Source organism: Ostrinia furnacalis, unplaced genomic scaffold (assembly GCF_004193835.3).
Source record: "Ostrinia furnacalis isolate ACB-3 unplaced genomic scaffold, ASM419383v2 OfSCF0710, whole genome shotgun sequence".
Lineage (NCBI taxonomy): Eukaryota > Metazoa > Arthropoda > Insecta > Lepidoptera > Crambidae > Ostrinia > Ostrinia furnacalis.
Window position 1 is genome coordinate 1,367,196 of NW_021130949.1, and position 22,625 is coordinate 1,389,820.

A 22,625-nucleotide genomic window follows, 5' to 3' on the forward strand; every position below is an offset into this window, starting at 1 on the left:
GAGAGAGACACCGGACTACTAATATGCTTGAGGCGTGGCACAAAAAGCTTAATAAAACAATTAAAAAAAGCAACCGAATATCATAGAGTTGTTAAACACACTGCTCAGCCTCCTCCTATTATGAAGTGATTTCAAAACAAGTAGAAAATCTGTCAGTATCTCAGCAGTGTAATCGTTTACAGGAGTCTTCACTTTGGGACGACTTTATTATAGAAAAAACAAAGGAATTTTTGAATAGCCAAATGACAGTAGGAAATTATCTAGAAACTTTACGATAGTTATTAATTGATTAACCAATGAAGACCGATTAAAGTGTAAAATTAATATTACTTGATGTTTCCGATAATACCTTTCTTGCTCGAGTTTTATCACCCGGCAGCACTCATCACCTTGACACGAACTCTCCCAGCAGCCAGCAATTAACCAACATCTGACTCGAACTCTTCCAGCGCCCAGCACATCACCAAACCTCCATCTGGCACCATCTACGCCCGGCAGCCAGCATATTTTCCATTTTCACTTTGTCTTCTTTAAAATTCTCCGATATTCGATTTATTTCACTTGTTCTTCAAATTAAATTCTTCATCTTCTTTATTCGATTTTATTTTTCACCAATCTCATCAATCAAAGTATCTGTGATTCTTGAATAATAATAATATTTTGTAACAATTTTGGAGTTAATTTTTATGACATTAGACTATTAGAGTGTTATTAATATTGACTGATTAATGCAATTGCGCATCTGTGATTCTAAATGTAATCTATATAGGTTTATGACCATAATATTTTGTAACAATTAAACTTATTTTTATGCTGAAGATTTTTTAAACAGTGACTGTTAAATAAAACTGATTATTATTTTTTTTTAATTTTATTAACAGGTTTTATTTTCGGTATGCAATACCGAGGTGGAACCTTTTAGATCTGTGTCATCCTTCACGTTTAGTGAAATACCGGGGTGGTTGAAACTTGATTTGATCCATCCGCCCCGTTAAACGATATACCGGGGTGGTTGACACTTGATGTGTTCCATCCACCCCGTTGAACGCTAAGACTATGACTACCGGGGTCGTTGAAACACTTTTTCCCATCCACCCCGTTGACGGGGCAGATCCACCGGGGCCGTTGGGACTAACCCGACGAGAAGAACGGCGACTCCCTAAAAAAAAACTGGACTTTTCTTAACGCCATCTAGTGAGTGACTTTGGTACTAACTTATTATCATGACATAAAATCAATGACATAATATTATGTCATTGATTTTATGGTCGTTCAACAGCGTACGTCAGCTGTTTTGACCAATCGTATTGCAGAATCAGAAACGCGTCTGGATTGTAGACGTTAAAAGTTACCGTAATCGGGGCTCAGGTCTGGGATATGTTAAAAAAAGGTTACAAAATTTTACTAAGATAGAAACTTGAGTGAAAAATTAAAAACTACTAATTTGAAAATTATAAATAACTTGAAAAAATCGAACTGCCTAGGGCGAAAATTTCGACGGGTTCATCCAGTGTCTAAGTAGATGAGTTGGAAGAGCAGTCACCCGGCAAGCGGAAGGTCGTGGGTTCAATTCCCGCCTTAGGCAGTTCGATTTATTCAAGTTATTTATAATTTTCGAAAAATTAGTTTGAGATACGACTAGTTTGCTAAAAAAATAAAAACACTATAAAAATTACTAGATTTTAAAAAATTGGATCATTCAACAGCACTTGACCAGGGGCGATTTACTGATTGACTGTCGTAACTACACCGATCAAATGGCGTGAAATATTTGTTATATGCAACTTTGGGGCCCTGTAACTTTTTTGTTTGTAGAGATATTTTTATGATTCTTTCACAATTATTATTAGTTTTACTTATATTTTCCAGATTGATTAAAAGAAAAAAATTGGAAACCTCCATTGATTGCATGTTCGGGTCATTAGTTGTACACACGGCCACACTGTTAACTATCCATTTCTGTTTTTGCTCTCGCTCTCATCAAATGGCGATTCTTTGCGATAGAACGAGACGACATGACAGGCAATGGATAGTTAACACTGTTGGCGATGGTACATATGGCTTCTCCCTTTCATAACTATTAACTGCCAACCGTCATTTAACCCTATACTTGGCAACGACGGTTTTGGTTAATATTTGTGATTTGCACTATAAATATTGGATTTATGACGAGTAAAAATCATGTAAAAAATACGAAAAAAAATCTTAGGTATGTAGTTTTGGAAATATAGTATGTATCTTTAAGTGCACATTGCCAGCTTTTTAGTAAATTAAAACATGGTTTATTTGTTAGTAGAAATTAGTTATTTAAATGAAAATTACTACAAAACCTTAAGCTATTCCTNTGTATTTCTGAGTATTTAATTTTAAATAATATTAAACTTTAATTAATTTGTAAAGTATTTAATGAACTGTTAATTAATATCCTATCCTTTATATATTTTATTCTTGTATACTCAACTTCTCACCTTCCAACCTGATCCTCATCCTTTTTTGTATTCCACTTCGGTTTGTTTTTTACCTAAACGTTTCCTAACCTTTTCTCCCACACCGTTGTGGCTAAACGCAAACCGCGAAAGCCAAGAAAAAAAAAAAAAAAAAAACTTTTGAAAATAGTTTTTGGTTTCTCCCCCATATTTTTGTTTTGGTCAACGTATCTTTAAATGCACAATGCCAAGAAAAGGGTTAAAAATATCTCGCCTACCTAGTTTATTACCTAAATAAGTAAGAGGTATAAAAAATATCATTTCTCAATTACTTCTTTATTGTAGGATAGATAACATCATCACAGAAGTAAATAATAGTACAATTTATGTGTTATTATAGTATTTTTTTATTTATTTATTACATTAAACTTCTGGCAGCTTTTCTCTCATAATATCTTTTCAAAGCCTGTTCAAACACTTCACCTACAGTTCTCTTTTGCCAAATGTTAACTTTTGGTTTTTTAGTTACAGCTTTTGGTTGTGTATCAGGAGTTTCATCAACTTTTTCCTTACATTCAATTTTCTCAATTGGTTCTGGTTTTTTAAAGACATCTTCATTAATTCCTTTGCTTTCACTTTTTTCAACTTTTTCATCTTCATCACTAGATTCATCTATAGAAAAGTCAGAATCAGCATCTAAGTTTGCATTATCTAATTTAGCTTTTTTAGCCATTTTAATGTCATCAAGGTTGATGCGATTGATTTCTTCATCTGAATCTTCAAGTTCTCCTTCTGATAGGTGGTTTTTATAATCTGATGAAGATTTTCTTTTACGATAATTTCTTTTCTTTGAACCATCCTTAATCTTATCCTTTTTACCAGATTCAATATCTTTGTTGGCTTTTTTAAAATCTTCTTTTAATACATGTTTTTCCTCAGTTTCAACAGGTTTCTGTACTCCTAGCTTCTGTTCATACAAGTGACGATAAAATCCACCTGAAAAAATTAAAGAATACTAAGATCAATCTGTTTTTTCCTCACCACTAGAACTATACAATGTGGACCCGGGCATGTAGTGATCAAACTTTAAGGGCGTAATCTATGGACAATTTTATCGATGAAAATACTTCAAAAGACTGCCGGAAATTGGCGTCTTTTTTTCGCGCGGCCATCGACCAAACCTTGTTTTTTGATTACAAAATAAATATGTAGTGTAATAAACCAAACTTACTATGACATGTATACCTCTAAACTCAGTCTGAACTGGGTTACGAGCATTAGAAGTTCAGACTGAGTTTAGAGGTATACATGCCATAGTAAGTTTGGTTTATCACACTATTTTGTAATCAAAAAACAAAGTTTGGTCAATGGCCGCGCGAAAAAAAAAAGACGTTCGACTTCCATACAAAATCTGGCATTGCCATTTGGGGCTTGACCCATTTCTCGCAAAATTACAAAGTTTTAAGTTTTTAATTTTTAGTTTTCACCTCTTCGTTCAAAAACAAGTGAAAGCATGGATAACTTAACATTAATAAGCAAATATTTATATCAGCGATAGCCAATAAAATTATCTATAAGTAGAAGTAGAAAACAGACACAAGTTTCATACATTTTAAGGGAGTAAGAATGGATTTAATTAGAAAAAAACATAACTTTTTTAACTTCTTTTTCAATTATTTTACAACACAAGAAAAACCGGGTAGTTAAGGTATGTTTAATTTGCATTGCATTATTAGTATTTGAGCTATTCTATAAAACGATTGTAAATTTATTAGTCTACGTCTATTTGTTTCAAAGCTATTGTTGAACAAAGATACCCCTTCCCAGCGGTTTCATAGCGCGGCTAGTCATGTAGTAGGAACTTTGCTTTGGACCACTATTTACGACACACCCTGTATATATCTTTCAAGTAGCACTGTAGAAACATGAGAGATGACATATTTTTTACACAGTGTATAACTTTTTCAAACCTAAATCTCGTTGTTTTGTCACATCTCCAATACTTTCTAGATATTCTTCCCTTTTTTCTTTTTCTTCTTCTAAACTCATTTCTTCTAGTTTCTTTTTGTAAGCAGAAGTTACAAAAACTTCCTTGTCTGCAAATTGATCTCCCTCTGATTCTCTTTCTTTCTGGATCTATGAAGAAATTCAAATGTTTCATTAGGTATATGTAACACAAAATACACATGTATATTAAATCTAAACACATATCAGTCTAGAGATAAAATTGTAAGAACCAAGCACAGCACAAAATAAAAAAAAAATACTGACCTGTCGTTCAATACGTCTTTCATTTTCAATTTTTCTTTTGTTTGCTGATTTTAAAAGATTTTCAATATATCTGGGTTTTTTAATTTCCTTATCTTTCACTTTTTTTTCTTCTTTTTCATTTTTCATTGCATCATAAACTTCGTCATATTGGAAAACCGTAGGATCTTCAACTACAGCTTTATTTTGGGCAATTTTAGCCTATAAAATAGTTCCAATATAAAAATCATGTCATCACAAAAATATTTAGGAACTGTTATTTTGCATAAATATTAGGTCACTTACTTGTCGATTTATATTATGACTAGGTTGTAGTAGCACAGGTTTTTTATTTGATTCATCATCTGAGTCCAAATCATCTCCAAAAACATTCCTTGATGCCTGAAAGACCAATGATGGTTGCTTGGGCTTTTCGGGTACAATAAGCCCATACCTAAAAAAAATGTAATTTGACTTGTAAGTACCTTTGGATAATAAAGGGACTTTACTCATAATCGTAAACTTGTGTTTGGACTCGCTGTAGCATTNTTCGCTGTAGCATTACTGAAGGACTTAATAAAAACCTTCCCTCACCAAAACAGGCTTTTAACAAAGTTACTTAATTAAAAAAACATTTATAAACTCACTTCTTATTAGAAGACATGTTAAGAAGACTCACAAAAATGCGAAATTTTATATAAAATTAATTATACGCGATTTTAAAAACTACAAACACAGCGTCCAAATGGTCCAAAACAGTCCAAAATCCTGACCTGACATGACACATTGACACCTGACGTACGTGCGTGACGACCATGAAGCTATAGATAAAAATGGAGGCCACACTCCGAATACCTACTTGAAGCATAAACTATGTATCACTATCTCGCTCTCTGTGGGCAGACTCTCTCTTTCTAAATAAACAAAAAATATAAATTTGCTCAAATTCAATGAAACTCAATGTAAAATCTTTATTATTCTTGACCTAAGTATCATTAAATGATAAGTGTAAATACTGGTAAGGCGTTCGATACCGTGAGCCATGAACTTCTACTTAGAAAGCTTGCAGTGATAGGGATCGGTGGCAACGCACTCAAAATGTTCACCTCCTACCTGAATGACCGGCTACAAATTGTTAAAATCGGCGATAGCCAGAGCAGAACTCTTCCAATTCATTACGGGGTTCCACAGGGATCCGTACTAGGCCCCCTGCTATTTTTAATCTACACTAGCTTTTCGCCCGCGGCTTCGCGCGCGTGGACATCTACCTACATATTTTACGGAACTCTATTTTTTTCCAAAATAAAATTTAGCCTATGTTACTCGTGGATAATGTAGCTTTCGAATGGTGAAAGAATTTTTAAAAACGGTCTAGTAGTTTTTGAGCCTATTCATTACAACCAAACAAACAAACAAAGTTTTTCTCTTTATAATATTAGTGTAGATAAATAGTATAGATAAAATTGGACTACACGGTCATATTACCTTATACGCTGATGACACCTGTTTGTTCTATTTTGGGCCATCCATGAATAATCTAATCTCACATGCCCAACATGATCTTGACACTCTCACAACCTGGTTGCAACAAAATCTATTAACAATTAATGCATCTAAAACTTCATACATTATTTTTAAAGCGAAGAATAAGCACATACCTCCATTCAACCCATTGACAATCTTCACTACATCATTACAAGAAAAAAAACACGAAAAATATTTAGGTCTTTATTTAGATAGCCACTTAACATGGAACGTTCATATTGACCATATTAAGAAAAAAATTTCCGCATTAATGGCTTCTTTACGCCCCATAGTACGATGCATACCCCGCAAATCAAGATACAATATATACAACTCACTTGTAAAATCCCACCTAATATACCTTGTTGAAATCTGGGGTAGTGCTTCAAAAACAAAAATATCCGAACTCCAAGTCTTACAAAATAAAATCATTAAATTATTATTTCATTATCCGTACCTCACATCCACTTCCAAGATTTATAGCGAAACACAAATTATGAACATTAAAAAATTATTTATGTATTATACCTGCCTGCTCATACGCAACGTATTGAATAAAACCATCCATACGTCGCTCACTCTGATGACGCGGTCAGAACAGGTTCCGAAGCGCACGCGCCGNGACGTGGCCACATTTTGTAGAAGCTAAAGGATTACTGCCCATCTTATCCCAGCAAATGGGGCACTCGCCCCAGTCGTATGACTGAGTTTTCGGACTGCTTCTTTTTTCTTTGTATGAAGATCCACCACTCCCCGTTTTTTCAATATGTTGCTGACGGTGCTGAAACAAAGAACAAGTACCTATCATATCATGCTATGATTAATTTACCTTCGTTTCGTCAGGAAATGCATGAAATTGCATACCCACTGGCCCGGGGGAACCAGTGGGTTATGTAAGGCTCTCCCTGCCAGATGGGCAGGGCCTACTCACTAAAACCTGACGGTGTCCTCCCGAAGTCTTTGGGACAGTGCTGCGAGTTATTGTCCGAGCTAGACGGCCTAGACATTCTTTCGCGGCTCCGCCCCAGACTGTGCCTCGCTCTGTTTGAGCAAGCGACGACTGGCTTCAGGGGAGTAGTACCTCCCCTGGTCTTCGCTAACGGTGCGCGTGAACACATGCGCGCGCCGCCGCCACGGGTCCTCCTTTAGCGGCCACCAAACAACCCCGTGTCTAGTGGCCGAGGACCCTTAAGAGGGGGCATGGAGATGGTAGTGTCTCCTACGTTAGAGATGGGTTTCCACCCGGGTAAAAACCCAATAAAAACCCGTTTCATTCCACCCGTGGGTGTTTACACCGGGTGAAAACAAATAATTTTATAATTATTTCAATTGGTATCTTTTCTTTATTTTTATTGAATTTTTCTCATTTAAGTTTATTGATTAATAAGTATTAAATCAAATTTAACACTAATATGCATTTATATCGTGGCCAAATCGTAAAATTGATCACGTTATAATGATGTGACCAATTATTTTATAAAATGGTGTTATTTCAAGAATCGTTGAACCGATTTAGAAGAAATTTAGTAGGAACACAATAATTTGTGATCATGGCAAGGACATGGAGGGGGGGGGGCGGGGGGGGGATGTCAAAGATGCCAAACTCTCTCTTTGATGACATTACGGTATAAAGTTACAAATAACAACACCAACTACAAAGTACTTCTGCTTAAAAACTTGAAATCGAACCGCCCTTCCGCCACTGTAACGCATTGTAACGTTTTTCAAGACCTCCTCTCCCCCCAGATTGCATTACGTATAGGTGTACCAGAATCTCATGGCAAACAAAAATATTGGAAAAGTGTGTTTTTCATATGGCAATTGTCTATGGTTTAATTGTCACCTGTCAAAGAAAATTATGAAATCTGTCAGCCGCTGCAAAATTTTTGGAATCTCTTCTTGACTATTTGTTATTTTTCTGAAAAAGTCGAAAAAGTTCAAGCAACGCATATTGTTTTCAATGTGAATTGTAAAATAAGGCATAATTCAAAGTCAATCTTTGATTTTAGAGCGCGTCGTCGAGTTGACAGTAAGTTGGACTTAAATGTTTTGATACATTCAGTTTATTACCCAACTGCGTCAGAAGGAGGGTTGTGTTTTTTATATTATTCTTACTTGATAGCTGCTTTATCGGGGTTTTCAGGTATATCTCATAAATTGGTGCAGATGTTATTATGACCATGTAAAGAAAATTGAAAAAGATTTCATCAAGCAAGATTGAATAATGGAGAAGTTTCCATTTTTTTCTTTTAAATAAACCTGAAATAAATATAAGTAAAACTAATAATAATTGTGAAATAATCATGAAAATATCTCTACAAATAAATAAGTTACAGGGCCCTAAAGTTGCGCATAACTATACACGCCATTTTGATCGGTGTATTCACGACAGTCATTCGGAGTACAAACAGTAAATCACCCCTGATCCAGCCAGTGCTGTTGACAGGTTCATTTTTTTTAAATCTAGCAGTTTTTAATTTTTCAGCTAGGGTCACTTAAGATTCTTTCTTAGTAAAATTTTGTAACCTTTTTCTTAAATATCCCAGACCTGGCCATATACAAAAAGAACGGCACCGCCTATGTTTCAGTTCCACGCGAAAATATGTAGGTAATACAGTGTGAGTCACGTTAAAGTGTACATATGAAAATAGATGAAACTAGAACTATTTTTATCGACAAAAAAGAGGTCAAAAATTTTTTGACATTTTTTTTTTAATTTTTTATCGAATTTTTTTTCTTCCAATTACTTATTGTAAAGAAAACGTAATAACTTTTAAACTAAGCGGTATATCCTTATAAAATAAAAACAGTAATAATGCTAAGTAACAGGCGATACTAAAAAAATACATAAAATACACAAAAAAGGCCAACAAATAATAAAAAATGATACTTTTTGAAAAAAATCTGCTTAAAAATTCGGGTTTTTTTGGTTATTTGATAATTTTTTCCAAAAAATGTCCCTATAACCGGTAGTTTTTATTACTTTGTATTATTCTCTATCGTATTACCTTCGTAAAACCAAAAATCGCATGTCTCTATCCCTATCACAACGTTTGCAATAATTGTTTGAACTAAGCCTCTCCGGGCGCGCCATTCAATGCTTCGTTAAGAACGAAACTGAAAATGGCTCTAGATTTGTAATTTTGATAAAGAAAAGTTAGATTTCAAATAAAAACAAAAGATTTCGTAGTAAAATAAGCATTTTAGTTAAAATTAAAATTGTCTCTACCTGTAGCGGAGAATAATGTTGTGGCAGGCCTTTGTTCAAACGATCATAGCAAATGTTGTGATAGGGATAGAGACATGCGATTTTTGGTTTTACGAAGGTAATACGATAGAGAATAATACAAAGTAATAAAAACCACCGGTTATAGGGGCATTTTTTGGAGAAATTTATCAAATAACCAAAAAAACACGAATTTTTAAGCAGATTTTTTTCAAAAAGTATCATTTTTTATTATTTGTTGGCCTTTTTTGTGTATTTTATGTATTTTTTTAGTATCGCCTGTTATTTAGCATTATTACTGTTTTTATTTTATCAGGATATACCGCTTAGTTTAAAAGTTATTACGTTTTCTTTACAATAAGTAATTGGAAGAAAAAAAATTCTATAAAAAATTAAAAAAAAATCTCAAAAAATTTTTGACCTCTTTTTTGTCGATAAAAATAGGTCTAGTTTTATCTATTTTCATATGTACACTTTAACGTGACTCACACTGTATAAATAATTTATTTCTCAGACTCTTGATCGATTTAAAAAAAAAACTTCACCGTCTTTTTAGTTTTGGTATATATTTTAATCCCATTCAGCGAAATATAGTGTTTTTAACATCAGGAACTTCTCAATTGAAATGCTGGAAGAGCAATTTATTTACAATACCTCTTTATCTTGATCATCTATCTATTGAAGAACAAGAAATGCAAGTGGAGTTCTTATAATCGTTTTCTAGTTCTGAATGAAGTGATAAGATAAAAGTATGATGCATAATAAAATTAGATACTTAAAGTAATAATACGATTTATTTAAATTCCAAGACATTTTCCTATGTTAAAAACCTGATGTTTATCAACATTCTTCATACACATACCTACCTAAAATGTATATTCGTACTTCATGTTCATTAATATTAAAGTCATAAAAGTAAAAAATTAAACAGTATCAAGATTGTTTATTCCAATTTCCCCAGTATTGCTCTCAACAAAGTTTATTTTCCCTATTTGCCATGAGATTCTGGTACACCTATAACACTAGAACGCCCCCTTAGCAACAAATACCACTTCTCACTTTAAAAAAACGCTATTTTTGTTTTCACCCACCAGAATGGGTGATAATGGGTAAAAACCGGGTTTTTACCCAAATCACCCAGTTTTAACCCAATCGAGTGAAATGGGTTTTTACCCACTACCCATCTCTAGCTTCAAGTAGGTATTCGGAGTGTGGCCTCCATTTTTATCTGTAGCTTCATGGTTATACCATAAAGTTAATATTCCTTCGGAATATTAACTTTATGGGTTATACTCTCTAGTCTGTGGGTGGCATACTAATCTGTGGTTGGTGGTGCCGTGGTGACAAATCACAGATCACTATAGTTCCAAAATACTGAACTGTCCTGTGCATGACATTGACAGTGGGGCGCCACCGTCAATACCGAATCGCTAGTTCCGATTTTTACCATGTTGGAAACCATATAGTTGAACGATGGTAGCGCCCCCCTGTCATTGAGTTTGGCGGGACAGTTCAGCGTGGGTCATCTATATTATATACCTATGTAGTGACAAATTTTGTGTTTCTTTGTTTTGTGACGAGACGAACGACTACTGCATTTTGAGTACCATTTGTAATAGTTGCATAATAATTAACAATGGCAAAACCCAAAACTGAAGACTCTTCAGCTGAAGATGCCAAGAAAATCGTTGATGATGCTAAAAATTTTATTGAAAAAGCCATTGCTGACATCGGAAAAACTTCGGCCACAAAGCAGCTAATTTTAGGAACTGCGTCAGGATGGTAAGTTTTAAGTGTCTAACATGCATTGATACATTTTCAGATTTCTTTGTACTTACTTTTACTAAATCATGAAAACTTTATTCCTTTCATCCTTGATCTACTGCAGTTTTGTCGGTACACACACTTTAAATTTACCTACTATGGAAAGACCCTCACACATTACCTAATTAACTCTCAATCTTTTTACAGGATTACTGGATTTATAACCATGAAAATTGGAAAAGTTGCTGCTGTTGGTTTAGGTGGAGGAGTAATATTACTGCACATAGCGAGCCAAAAAGGATACATTGATATAAATTGGGAGAAAATCAACAAAAAAGTTGACAAAATAAGTGATAAAATTGAAAAAGAAACAACAGGAAAATCTGCAGACTGGTTTGAAAAAGTAAGTTGTGTTGGTTTGATGACATTTTTTTCTCAGTTGTCACCATCCACAGAACACATTTTGAACCCTATGACATGATCTTTAAGTTTACTTTTATGCCAAGGCCTATTATTCTAGTCAATATCTACCAAACTCATTCATAACCACTAGGATGTTTTTATCAGTGTTGTACCTGGCGAAAGCTGACCTTCATTGGTAACAACTGAGAATCACCCATGAAATATAAAGCTTTTAGTACTGCTTATCCCACTCGAGATGCTCTCCATTGAAATTAAAACAAAAAATGATAATATTTGGGACTTTGGGACATTTATTATTTTTGACACTCTTTATAAAACATGCATTTTGTTCCAGGTATTATTATTTGTCAAAGATAATTCATATTATTCAGCAGGGTTTACAGGAGGATTTTTATTTGGTATCGCCTCATCATGAATATTATAACATTGGATTTGATTATACATTAGGTATTGATATTATAATAAATTGATATGGTGAGTTTCTGGGAGTATGTGGGATTTATTTAATGCAATAAGTCACATTATTGCTCAGGGTTCGAGGATATATATCAAGGGATATATATCAAGATATATATCGGATATATATCCGATATATATCAAGCCGGTTTTGATGATATATATCAACTTTTAAAATTTGTTACTGTATTTGTACTTTTTGACATAAGATTTTTATTTTTTTAGTTGATTTTGCCGTATTTGAAAGATATTTTATGTTTTTGCTTTATTTGTCTGATTTTAAGTTTTAAAAACATTAAAAACATGTTTATGTAACACATATGCAATAGTATTCATGAATAATACAATAAAATAATACTATGGCTCTCATACAAAATTGATATATATCAAAGTTGATATATATCGGATATATATCATAAATATCCGATATTTTGATATTTATTATAAATATCGGATATTTTCGAACCCTGTTATTGCTATAGTATTCTTCTATAGTATTATCACAATAAAAAAATAATGGCAAAGCATGCAAGGGTAAAAGAATAAAAAGTACATAATGTGAGGGAATATTTTTTATTTCTATTCTTACAATTTATATACTCACCAAAGTATGCTCATTAGACATATTTAGGTAATTGATATAAAAAAAAGAGTATGAGATGTAGTCCATTTTTCTGCAATATTGAACGGTAACAACAGCTTTCTCATAGACATGTTATGCTTATCTGTAATGTTTGTAACATATCAATATTATTTGTTATAGGTAGAACGATTTGTGGATCGCAAATTGGATAAAGCTGAAGATTTGTTAAAGAAAAAAGAAGTTAAAGCTAAACGTTGGTATCACAACTTCACTGGGGATGAACACTATCGCGCTACTGAAACTCATGTGTTTGTAGCAGCATTTTTTGCTGGAATGGCTCTTGGACTCATTTGCGGAAAATAAGTTACTAAGTTTAACCAGCTATACTCGTTTATACGAACACTAATTATTAAGTAGAGATTTTATGTTCATCACAATTATTTAATCACAGAAGAAAAGAAAAAATTTAATGTAGGTATGTTGTCTAACAATTGGTAAAAAATTAAATAATATAAGCTTGGTAATTTCATCTGTTTTGCACTATTTAATACAAAATGTTCACAAAATTTTTGGGCTTCATTACTGCACCTATTTAGCATCATATCCCAGATTGATGTAGAAAAAGTAAAAGTATTTATATTTAGATATAATTGCTCCTGAGTCCTGAATATTGTATAATATTTATTTGTAATATAAATGTAATCATAAGAGATTTATTGTTTACTTTTAATTTGTATCTCTGCTAATTCTGTCCTTGGTTTCCTGAGGTGGAATTGTGTAAAGCAATTGTTATCATTTGATAGTTCATAACATACGATTGTTCTGTCAAAAGCTTTGTTTTACTGACTTTATCGTACGTTTGAACTGTCAAATGATTACGATTGCTTTATTTATTTATTACACACAATATAATAATAAATATAATACACTACACAATTCCACCTCTGATTCCTGTCACCACACCAATTTAGATATATGATATGCTAAGCAAAAATCAAACATTCAAGAGGCTACAATCATAATTTTTTGCAAAAAGGGAGAAATAATATTTAAACTATTATTACGCGTATGAAATCCCAGGCACAGCTAGAAGAATGATGAAAATTAAATCATTTGAAAATGTAACAATGGAAAAGTTCTTTCCAAAACTAATTCTCATATTTATTTCTGGATAGAGGCCCTATATTCAATCGAAAAAGTTGTTATAACAGTGGAAAAGTTCTTTTGAAGATAAACTTTCTAAGTATTGTTTATACTTCTGGATGTAGTCACATTTGAGCAATCGCAGAGCACGTTGATATCGACTTTTCTGTTGACTTGGCAGCTTGGCCCATGATTCTTCATTCATAACTTCAGCTTTACCTGTACCTCTTAACATTTCAAAAAGTTCTCTTGCGGTTCTGAAATTGAAAGATATTGGGAGTATAGGCCATGAGCATTATAAAAAATACTGTTGTGTTATAAAATAATATGTATGCATTTACCTTACACTAGGAGGAGCTGGTTCAGCCAATTTAGGCCTTGATTGATCCCTACTTGGCGAACTGCTTTCCGTATTTGAAGGATTGTCACATATAATTTCATCATTGTTTACACCAATGTCAAGGTTGTGCTCAATACTGGTTTCAGGATCTAGTCTGTTGGATTCTTCCAAATCATTAGCAGTTTCTTCTACAGATCCTTCCAATTTTGCTTCCTCCCATACTGCTTGGTCACTGTATTACATTCACATTGTTTACTTAGCGATATGTTACACACATTTAATATTAGTGATATTTTGTTGAAAAATTTCCTAAATCATTGGGTCTGACATGACTTTCATTTATACATTAAATAGCTGGCTGTTTGCTACTCATAAAATCAGTTAAATAATTATAAATATTGTTTGGTCTCTTTAGCATTGTTTGCAGGGTCATGGAATCAGTGACACTAACCTGTTGCATTGTTGTTGTTCTGTCACATTTTTGGGATTTTCTCGTTGATCATTTTTGGGTTGACTACCACCAGTTGTTTTGTTATAACTAAAAATCAAAAGGTAAATAATCAGTTTCATACTGCTAAAGGACTTATTAGATACCAGTCAATTGAGGTACTTTATTGAGCCATTAATGGCATTGGCATCTCGAATAAAGTATACTGTAAGTAGGTATCATCACTTTCATATTATTGACTTGCAGTGTATGTGAAAAAATAATGACAATATAGTCATTACATTTCAAATTTTACAAATATAAGAAAAATGAGAATGTCATTCTTGGTGAGGCCTTTGTCCAGCACGTTTGTGGACGTCATTTGGCTGAAACAAACGAACAAAACTTTACCTTACAACATAATAGTTAATAGTGTTAAAAAACTACCTTTTAGCTTCCTTTTTTTTCATAAAAGGCTGGGTCTTGCTCAAGTAATTGGCTAATTTAATCTTATGATTTAACCGGCATTCTTTATACTTTTTATAAAATTTTTGCTTTTCGGACTTGCTAAGAGTAATCCATGATTGTATTCCCTCCAACATTTTATTCTAAAACAATATGCCTTTTTGTTACAACTGAGCCTCAGGGTTGTTTTGCTAGTTAACAATTACATAATCACGAAAATATTTCAGATTTAAATTGAACAGACTTTATTAATAAATGGTTTAATAATTACTAACAGACTTGTTTCTTCTTTTGCAATAAAGTTTTAGATACAATGTTAAAACAGATTTCGGGTATCTTATCTTATTTGTCTTGGTATCCATATTTCGTTTTCGTTTTTTAATGTATTTTGCCAAAATTAAAATCAAATCAGAAAATTATCACAACATAACCTCAATCACCAAACACCACATCTGTGCACCATCACATGATCACAAACAACAAAAATGTGACAAATTGTTGACATTGACAACAATCTAACCATGAAGCTACAGATAAAAATGGAGGCCACACTTTGAATACCTACTTGAATGAAGCACAAACTAAGTATCACTATCTCGCTCTCTGTGGGCAGACTCGCTCTTTCTAAATAAACAAAAAATATAAAATTGCTCAAATTCAATGAAACCAATGTAAAATCCATGAAGCTACAGATAAAAATGGAGGCCACACTCCGAATACCTACTTGAAGCACAAACTATGTATCACTATCTCGCTCTCTGTGGGCAGACTCTCTCTTTCTAAATAAACAAATAACATAAATTTGCTCAAATTCAATGAAACTCAATGTAAAATCTTTATTTCTTGACCTAAGTATCATTAAATGATAAGTGTAAATACTGGTAAAACGTTTTAGGAAGAAATTACTGTAAAAATGTGAAAAATGTTTACAATGATCCAATGTCGGAAATCACGAAATAAACACTTACGCGTGGAATCTTATGTCACTTCCAGGACACCACGTACTACCGCAACCACGCACTACAAAATTTTGCACCAATTCTTGTGATAAAACAATGATTATTTCCTGTAAACAATCTCAAACGAAATTAACTGCATAATAAACAAAATAGTAAACAACCGCCATGTTGGGTCGGATTGGGCCGATGTTGCCACATGGTACCGATTTCCCAGGAATTGGGATTGTAATTCCCTGATTCGCCAACACATTAAGCCTAAATGGCCGAAAATTTTGTGATTTTTTATTTAACTAGGTAATCTTGGTTTCAAATATTAATTATTTATTTGTTTAACTTCTGATTTGGTTAGTGTATTGGCTATTTCGAAGAATTTACAAGGAGATTTAAATAAGAAGATAGCAATACTACAGTTCACAATAAAAAGAGAGGTAGGGCCTCAGAGAGCGAGATAGATATATGTAGGTATTTGACTCAAGTTTTTGTTCCAAGCTTGCCCTCCATTTTTATCTTTAGCTTCATGAATCTAACCTACCTTGCACAGATTAATAAATAGTATGGGTGGGTTGTGTTGTGGTCGTGGTCCGTAATGCGCTTAAAGCGTTGAAGCCGCGTTCCACCCGTGACATCATAGAGTTATTACGTGACATTGACTGGGCAGGGGGGCGCCACCGTCAATACCGGACCGGATCGGGTTCCGATTTTTGTCATATGTTGAAAACTATAGTTGAACGATGGTGGCGCCCCCTGAACCAAACACTGCAATATGGCTTCCAAAGAATTGACCGTATGGATCTTTATCCTAAAGCCGGGTTTTCACAGTTCGAGTTGGCTCGGACCTGAGTGGACTCGTACGAGTTTAGGTCGTATAGGAGTACACTCGTATAGTGGTTTTCACATCGAGTGTTCACTGCGGTCCGAGTGACATTCGTATCCCTCCATCCGAGATGACGTCGAGTGATTTGCTGCTGAGAGGTGTAGAAGTTGTAGCAGATAAGTTAATAGAAGAAGTTCAGAATCACGAAAGGGAAAAAGAATGAAGAAAGAGACCAATTTGGACCCGAAAATGGGTTTTAAGACGTAATGAATTTGGTGCATCAGATATTTTTTTACGTGAAACTGAAGAAGAAGATCCAAAAACATATAAAAATCATTTTAGATTAAGTAGTATCGCATTCACTCCACTTTTTCTTAGTTAGTATTTTTCTTAGTCGCCATTTTGTTTTTCTGAAAACCATCCGAGTCAACTCGAAAAGTTGAGTAAGATCCGAGTCCGCTCGGATTGAGTACCGACCATGAAGCTACATGGAACCGACGTCCGAGTGCACTCGGATTAGGTGTTTACACGATACGAGTAGCGTCCGAGCTCCGAGTAGTCATCTGAGCCGACTCGGTCCGAGCTGGTCCGAGCCAACTCGTAATGTGAAAACCCGGCTTAAGCCGTAAAAAACTTCTATTAAAAAAAAAGCTGTCAATAAATGTCAGTATTGTCATTTGTCAGTTTGGGTCAGCTGTTCCGACCGAGCGATTTTGATTGATTTTGGTGGATTTTGGTTTTTGCTCGAAACCACATCCGATGTTTATCTACATCCGTGTAAGAAGAAAACACATTTATTTAGACGATATTTTCTTTTAGTAAAATAATGTATAGCTATCTCAAAGTATCACGCAATTTTCTCATAAATTGGAGATACATACATAATTCAAAAATAATAGAAAAACATAAAAAAAGCCTTGGGCTATGGGTGAGAAACAAGTTTATCTTTTCGTATTTTGATTGAAATTGGTGGCACACGCACGATATATTTGTTGTACCTATATTATTTGTATTTTATTCTAGCATCTTGACATAACTACAGATATCAAGTTGAAAATTGAAGATCATTGGGCTAAAGAAGTTGTATCATCTCCTGAAATTAAGGAGAATGTTGACACTTACTATGTGCTACCCATGTTCCCATATCCCTCTGGTAACTTACACATGGGGCATGTTAGAGTTTATTCAATTTCTGATACAATAGCAAGATTTCATAAATTGAATGGCAAAAATATAATACATCCAATTGGATGGGATGCTTTTGGACTACCTGCAGAAAATGCTGCGATCGAAAGAAACATTCTCCCTCACCACTGGACTCAAACAAATATAGATTCTATGAAGCAGCAGCTGAAAAGTCTGAAATATAATTTTGATTGGAACCGTGAGCTGTCTACTTGTGATCCTCAGTATTATAAATGGACTCAATACATATTTTTGAAACTATTTGAAAAAGGGTTGGCTTATCAGTGTAAGGTATGTTATAATCAGTTAAAAATAGTTGACATTTATATTAATAACTAGCTTTCCGCCCGCGGCTTCGCACGCGTGATATTTCGTTTGTCACAGATCGTCATAAATTATAGCCTATAATGTTATTCTGGATTATAAACAATAATACTGTAAAGTTTCATCAAAATCCGTTCAGTGGTTTTTGAGCCTATTCATTACAAACATACAAAAATAGGTATAAATCTTTCCTCTTTATAATATTAGTATAGATGAATTTTTTACTCCAAAGTTTAAAAGCTAATAATATAATGTGACATTTACTTTATTTATTATAAGTACCTATAGAACTATTTGAATTCTACAATTAATTTAATAAGCCCAAAGCTTTAAAAAATAATGTGAAAATTTAATATTCCAACAAAACATAAGAGACAAGTTTTTATGTTATTATTATTTACATTTCCAACACACTATTAATTTTAATGTTAAAAAGGGTATTTATTAATTTTTTTTCTGCTTAGTTCAATGTTAATGTTCAATGTATGAAGACTCTGAACAAATGGTTGTTGGTTCAATTCCCACTTAAGGCAGTTGATTTTTGAAAGTTTTGTAATTAGTTTCATTTTCATTTATTCACTTCACAATTTCTGATCCTTATCAGACACCAACTTCAGTTGTCCTTAGTTTTTTTTATTTAGGTAGAATCGAGGTAAGTATACATAGTGCTGTGAGGCACCATGTCGATTGTAAAGGCGGATACAGCTCTCCACACAATCTTCCGCCATCTCCATGTTGGAGTCAGATAGATATGCAGTTTCCCACTACAGATTTCACTCGGTCAGTCCAGCGCATAGGTGAACTTTTCCCTGAACTACTTGAGACATATTCAAAGTATTGTAGCATGCTAGATCTTCCCTTATACCTTATACAATACTGTCCACGTCTCTACCGTGTAAATAAAAATGAGGAATACAAGCACTCGCACCAGTATGCATCCCTGTCGTACACCCGAGCTTGAATGGAAACTATTTGTGAGGATCTGTGGTCATCTGCACTGAAGCAGTTCCCCCAGCCCCCGCCCCCTCTACGTAGAGTTCTCTGAGCAAGTGCACGATGTGTTGCAGTGATCTCCATAAGGTGGGCCATTTCACTGAGTCAAATACTTTAGAGAAATCAATGAAGCAATAATGTACTTACATCGTCTCGAACGATGAGGATTTCTTCACGGATTCCTTTACCTTTAACAAAACTGCCCTGTTCTGGCGCAATTTCTCTTAGTAAATAATAATAATAATAAAATTTATTAAGAGATTGGATTTGATGGCCGCCGTGCAGACTTATCGCCGCCGTCACGGCGTAGTGTCGTGTTTAAGGCTCCATATAAATGATAGGGTATTTAAGCAGAGGCGCCGTGGCGGTGACAAACGGTGCGCTGTGTCGTCTGAAACAGCCAACAGAGTCTCAAGCAAGTAATATTTTTGTATTTTAAATTTTAGGCCAAAGTCAATTGGGATCCAATTGATAGAACAGTTTTAGCTGATGAACAAGTCGACGAATTTGGTTGTTCCTGGAGATCTGGGGCTAAAGTAGAATCGAAAATTTTAACTCAATGGTTCATAAAAACCACAAAATATGCTAAAAAACTCTATGATGGCTTAAAATCGGAGAGCTTAGAAGACTGGAAAGATATTATAAATTTGCAACGCCATTGGATTGGGGAATGTAATGGTATAGTAGTAACGTTTAAAATTAAATTAGGCGACGAATTCAAGTCATTGGATATATGGACTTCTGACCCATATAAATTTATCTATGGCGAATTTATTACTATGAGTAATAATAACATTCTTTTACATGGTATAGAGTTGGATAATTCTAGTCTTAAATGCTTGAATCCCATAACGGCTCAAGAAATGCCAGTATATGTGACAGATAGTGCTAATTATGCCCCAGAAAGGGACGTGTATATAGCATCACCAGCCCTTGATGAGGAGGATTTTAAGTTGGCGAAAACTTTAAACATACCCTTAAATATTAACAAAGGCATTACGTGTGACAAAGAAAAAGAAAATCAACATGCCATTGAAATAGCACAAAGAAAATGTGTTGGCGGTCATTATGTGAGCTCCAAATTAAAAGACTGGTTGATATCCAGACAAAGATATTGGGGTACACCGATACCAATTGTACACTGTACAAAATGTGGTACAGTCCCTGTACCCTTTGAAGATTTACCTGTAGAATTACCAATTGTGGAAGCTGTGGAACCTGGAATTCAAACATTAGCAAATTTAGATGACTGGGTTAACTGTAAATGTCCCAAGTGTCAGTCTAATGCAAAACGAGAAACTGATACTATGGACACATTTGTGGACTCATCTTGGTACTACTATAGATTTTTGGATCCTTCTAACAAAGAAAAGGCATTTGATAAAAAACATCTTGTTGGTAAAACTCCTATCAATGTTTACATTGGAGGGAAAGAACATGCTGTCTTACATCTTTATTATGCTAGATTTATGAGTTACTTTCTGCATTCTTTGGGGTGGACACCATCTGAAGAACCATTTAAAAAGCTAGTAGTACAAGGCATGGTTATGGGACAGTCTTATAAATTGAAGTCATCTGGAAAATATTTACAGCCGAATGATGTTGAAAAAGTAGGCAATGAATTTAAAGATAAAACAAGTGGCGAATCAGTTTTAGTACAATGGGAAAAAATGAGCAAATCTAAATACAACGGAGAAAATCCTGAGAGATTGCTATCAGAATATGGATCTGATACAACTAAACTTCTTATGCTTGCCGATGTTCCTCCTGCCACCAGTCGACGATGGTCTGATGCAAGTCAGTATTTTTTTAGTAATAAGTTAAATTTTGTTCTGTTATTTTTAGCAACATGCTTCAGAATTATATTAAATATTACTTTAAGCTAAGTCTTAACTGGTACTATTGAATATAGAAAGAATGTATGTAATACTGGATATTGCCTAAAGTTTCCGTAAACTATTAAATCGCGATCGGTTGGAGTTTTTCCCACGCTGCGCATGGCCAGTGCAAGTTTTCCACAATCTAAAATTGCCACTTTAGCTTATCTTTATCTCAGGTTCTACGATATTTGCTCTTTTATGAATTTGCATTCATGTGAGGCATTATTGTTTGTTGTTCATAAGACAACTTAGTTACGATAAGGTTATAAATCACCGGCACCGGCCAACCTGATTAATCTAATGTTGATAAAGAATACATTTTCTTTTTCTTTTTCAGCTTTACCTGGTGTCCTAAATTGGCAGCACCGTTTATGGTTAACCTTAAGAGATTTCTTGAAATATAGAACATCTAACGTATCTAAAACCATTGCTGATGTTGATTTCAAGAAACATGAATCAAAAATTCTTGATGCAAGAAACTATTACACAGCAACTGCTACTTACCACTTCAAATATACGTATAAGCTTAGTGTTGGCATATCAAGACTACAGAGTTTGACAAGTACCTTAAGGGTATGTTTATATAGTCAAAGTAGGGATTTTAATCAAGTTCAGGAATAAAATCTTAGATCCCGTTTCACTTTACATTAGACGAAAACTTTTAAACATATTTTTTTTATAATTTCAGAATAATGTTCCAGCAGAGGTAATTGCCTATAGTAAAGAATATGAGCAAGCATTAGCATCCTTAATAATTATGCTGTCACCAGTGACGCCACACTTCAGCTCCGAGCTGTGGGCCGGATTTCTATCAGCGCCAAACAGAGTCTCTACCCATTTACCAAATTATATTGATTGGGAAAAAAGTGTCTTAGACCAGCATTGGCCAGAAGTAGATGATGACTATAATCTTTCGTTTCTTTGCAAGGTCTGGTTTCATACCTCTTTATTTTTCGTCTTTGTACTTAACCTGTATAATTTCATGAGTTGACAGTTTTCGTTCGTTTTAGGTTGATGGAGCTGATAGATGCGAGATTAAAATAAAGTCCATAGATCTGAAAGAAATTAACCAGGAAACTGCTTTAGGCATGATGATCAATAAAGAACCTGTTGCTAAGTGGATTAAAACTAATATAATCAGGACAAAGTTTGAATTATATCCTGGCTGTCGGGCGATACTCCATATATCTACAAACAGACAACAAAAAGGTAAAAAAGGTGACTCTAAAGTAAAAGTTTCTAATTCCTAGAATATAATTAAAATTATATAAGCAGTAAGAAATATACGAATTGTTAATGTTTTTGATAAATAAAAAGTAAATATTAAAATAAGTATTTTTTTTATATTGCTTGGCTGCTTCGATTTTCCTGTTTACGAATGCGAATAATATGTATAATTTATCCTACTAATATTACACTGAACAACAAAATTGCAACTTTTGGCTG

The 22,625-nt window shown here is 34.0% G+C and overlaps 4 protein-coding genes across 8 annotated transcripts; 2 read left to right on the top strand and 2 right to left on the bottom strand.

Annotated features, from left to right (window-relative positions):
* Positions 1 to 2,836: 2,836 nt before the first annotated feature.
* Positions 2,837 to 5,453, bottom strand: LOC114349786 (nuclear speckle splicing regulatory protein 1). The gene is made up of 5 exons (XM_028300299.1): positions 5,321 to 5,453; positions 4,980 to 5,127; positions 4,698 to 4,895; positions 4,397 to 4,562; positions 2,837 to 3,422 (listed from the first exon to the last, which is right to left on the bottom strand). The coding sequence occupies exons 1-5, from the start codon at positions 5,335 to 5,337 to the stop codon at positions 2,845 to 2,847; spliced, it is 1,107 nt and encodes a 368-aa protein (XP_028156100.1). The 5' UTR covers positions 5,338 to 5,453; the 3' UTR covers positions 2,837 to 2,844.
* Positions 5,454 to 10,976: 5,523 nt separating this feature from the next.
* LOC114349791 (FUN14 domain-containing protein 1) lies at positions 10,977 to 13,359 on the top strand. Of its 3 annotated transcripts, none has more exons than XR_003655656.1 (4): positions 10,977 to 11,205; positions 11,395 to 11,590; positions 11,945 to 12,084; positions 12,830 to 13,094. XR_003655656.1 is itself a non-coding variant. In XM_028300309.1 (4 exons), exons 1-3 carry the CDS (start codon positions 11,060 to 11,062, stop codon positions 12,023 to 12,025), a joined length of 423 nt encoding a protein of 140 aa, XP_028156110.1. In that variant the 5' UTR covers positions 10,977 to 11,059; the 3' UTR covers positions 12,026 to 12,057; positions 12,830 to 13,359. The 3 variants fall into 3 exon arrangements, 2 of the variants coding, with proteins under 2 accessions (XP_028156110.1, XP_028156109.1); XM_028300309.1 differs by having other exon boundaries at positions 11,945 to 12,057; positions 12,830 to 13,359; XM_028300308.1 differs by lacking the exon at positions 11,945 to 12,084 and having other exon boundaries at positions 12,830 to 13,340.
* LOC114349788 (uncharacterized) lies at positions 13,203 to 15,517 on the bottom strand. Of its 2 annotated transcripts, none has more exons than XM_028300304.1 (5): positions 15,300 to 15,517; positions 15,007 to 15,167; positions 14,584 to 14,670; positions 14,134 to 14,364; positions 13,203 to 14,049 (listed from the first exon to the last, which is right to left on the bottom strand). In XM_028300304.1, the coding sequence occupies exons 1-5, from the start codon at positions 15,384 to 15,386 to the stop codon at positions 13,836 to 13,838; spliced, it is 780 nt and encodes a 259-aa protein (XP_028156105.1). In that variant the 5' UTR covers positions 15,387 to 15,517; the 3' UTR covers positions 13,203 to 13,835. The 2 variants fall into 2 exon arrangements, with proteins under 2 accessions (XP_028156105.1, XP_028156106.1); XM_028300305.1 differs by having other exon boundaries at positions 15,456 to 15,491.
* Positions 15,518 to 17,492: 1,975 nt separating this feature from the next.
* LeuRS-m (Leucyl-tRNA synthetase, mitochondrial) lies at positions 17,493 to 22,463 on the top strand. 2 transcript variants are annotated; one of them, XM_028300255.1, is made up of 6 exons: positions 17,493 to 17,725; positions 17,821 to 18,273; positions 19,746 to 21,096; positions 21,517 to 21,752; positions 21,868 to 22,107; positions 22,190 to 22,463. In XM_028300255.1, the coding sequence occupies exons 1-6, from the start codon at positions 17,624 to 17,626 to the stop codon at positions 22,427 to 22,429; spliced, it is 2,622 nt and encodes an 873-aa protein (XP_028156056.1). In that variant the 5' UTR covers positions 17,493 to 17,623; the 3' UTR covers positions 22,430 to 22,463. The 2 variants fall into 2 exon arrangements, with proteins under 2 accessions (XP_028156056.1, XP_028156057.1); XM_028300256.1 differs by having other exon boundaries at positions 17,542 to 17,574.
* The last annotated feature ends 162 nt before the right edge of the window (positions 22,464 to 22,625 follow it).

Bases quoted from the DNA above. Each gene is read 5' to 3' on its own strand.
- LOC114349788 (XM_028300304.1), bottom strand. From the start codon at position 15,386: ATGGATACCAAGACAAATAAGATAAGATACCCGAAATCTGTTTTAACA. The intron at 14,671-15,006 runs GTAGTTTTTTAA...TTTGATTTTTAG, and splicing joins AAAAAAAAGGAAGCTAAAAG to TTATAACAAAACAACTGGTG. The intron at 14,050-14,133 runs GTAAATGCATAC...TTTCAATTTCAG, and splicing joins CCAGCTCCTCCTAGTGTAAG to AACCGCAAGAGAACTTTTTG.
- LeuRS-m (XM_028300255.1), top strand. From the start codon at position 17,624: ATGTATAGCTATCTCAAAGTATCACGCAATTTTCTCATAAATTGGAGA. The intron at 17,726-17,820 runs GTGAGAAACAAG...ATTTTATTCTAG, and splicing joins AAAAAAGCCTTGGGCTATGG to CATCTTGACATAACTACAGA. The intron at 21,753-21,867 runs GTATGTTTATAT...TTATAATTTCAG, and splicing joins GTTTGACAAGTACCTTAAGG to AATAATGTTCCAGCAGAGGT.
- LOC114349786 (XM_028300299.1), bottom strand. The intron at 4,896-4,979 runs GTAAGTGACCTA...ACTATTTTATAG, and splicing joins GTCATAATATAAATCGACAA to GCTAAAATTGCCCAAAATAA. The intron at 4,563-4,697 runs GTCAGTATTTTT...ATTTCTTCATAG, and splicing joins AAAGACGTATTGAACGACAG to ATCCAGAAAGAAAGAGAATC.
- LOC114349791 (XM_028300308.1), top strand. From the start codon at position 11,060: ATGGCAAAACCCAAAACTGAAGACTCTTCAGCTGAAGATGCCAAGAAA. The intron at 11,206-11,394 runs GTAAGTTTTAAG...ATCTTTTTACAG, and splicing joins TTAGGAACTGCGTCAGGATG to GATTACTGGATTTATAACCA. The intron at 11,591-12,829 runs GTAAGTTGTGTT...TATTTGTTATAG, and splicing joins CTGCAGACTGGTTTGAAAAA to GTAGAACGATTTGTGGATCG.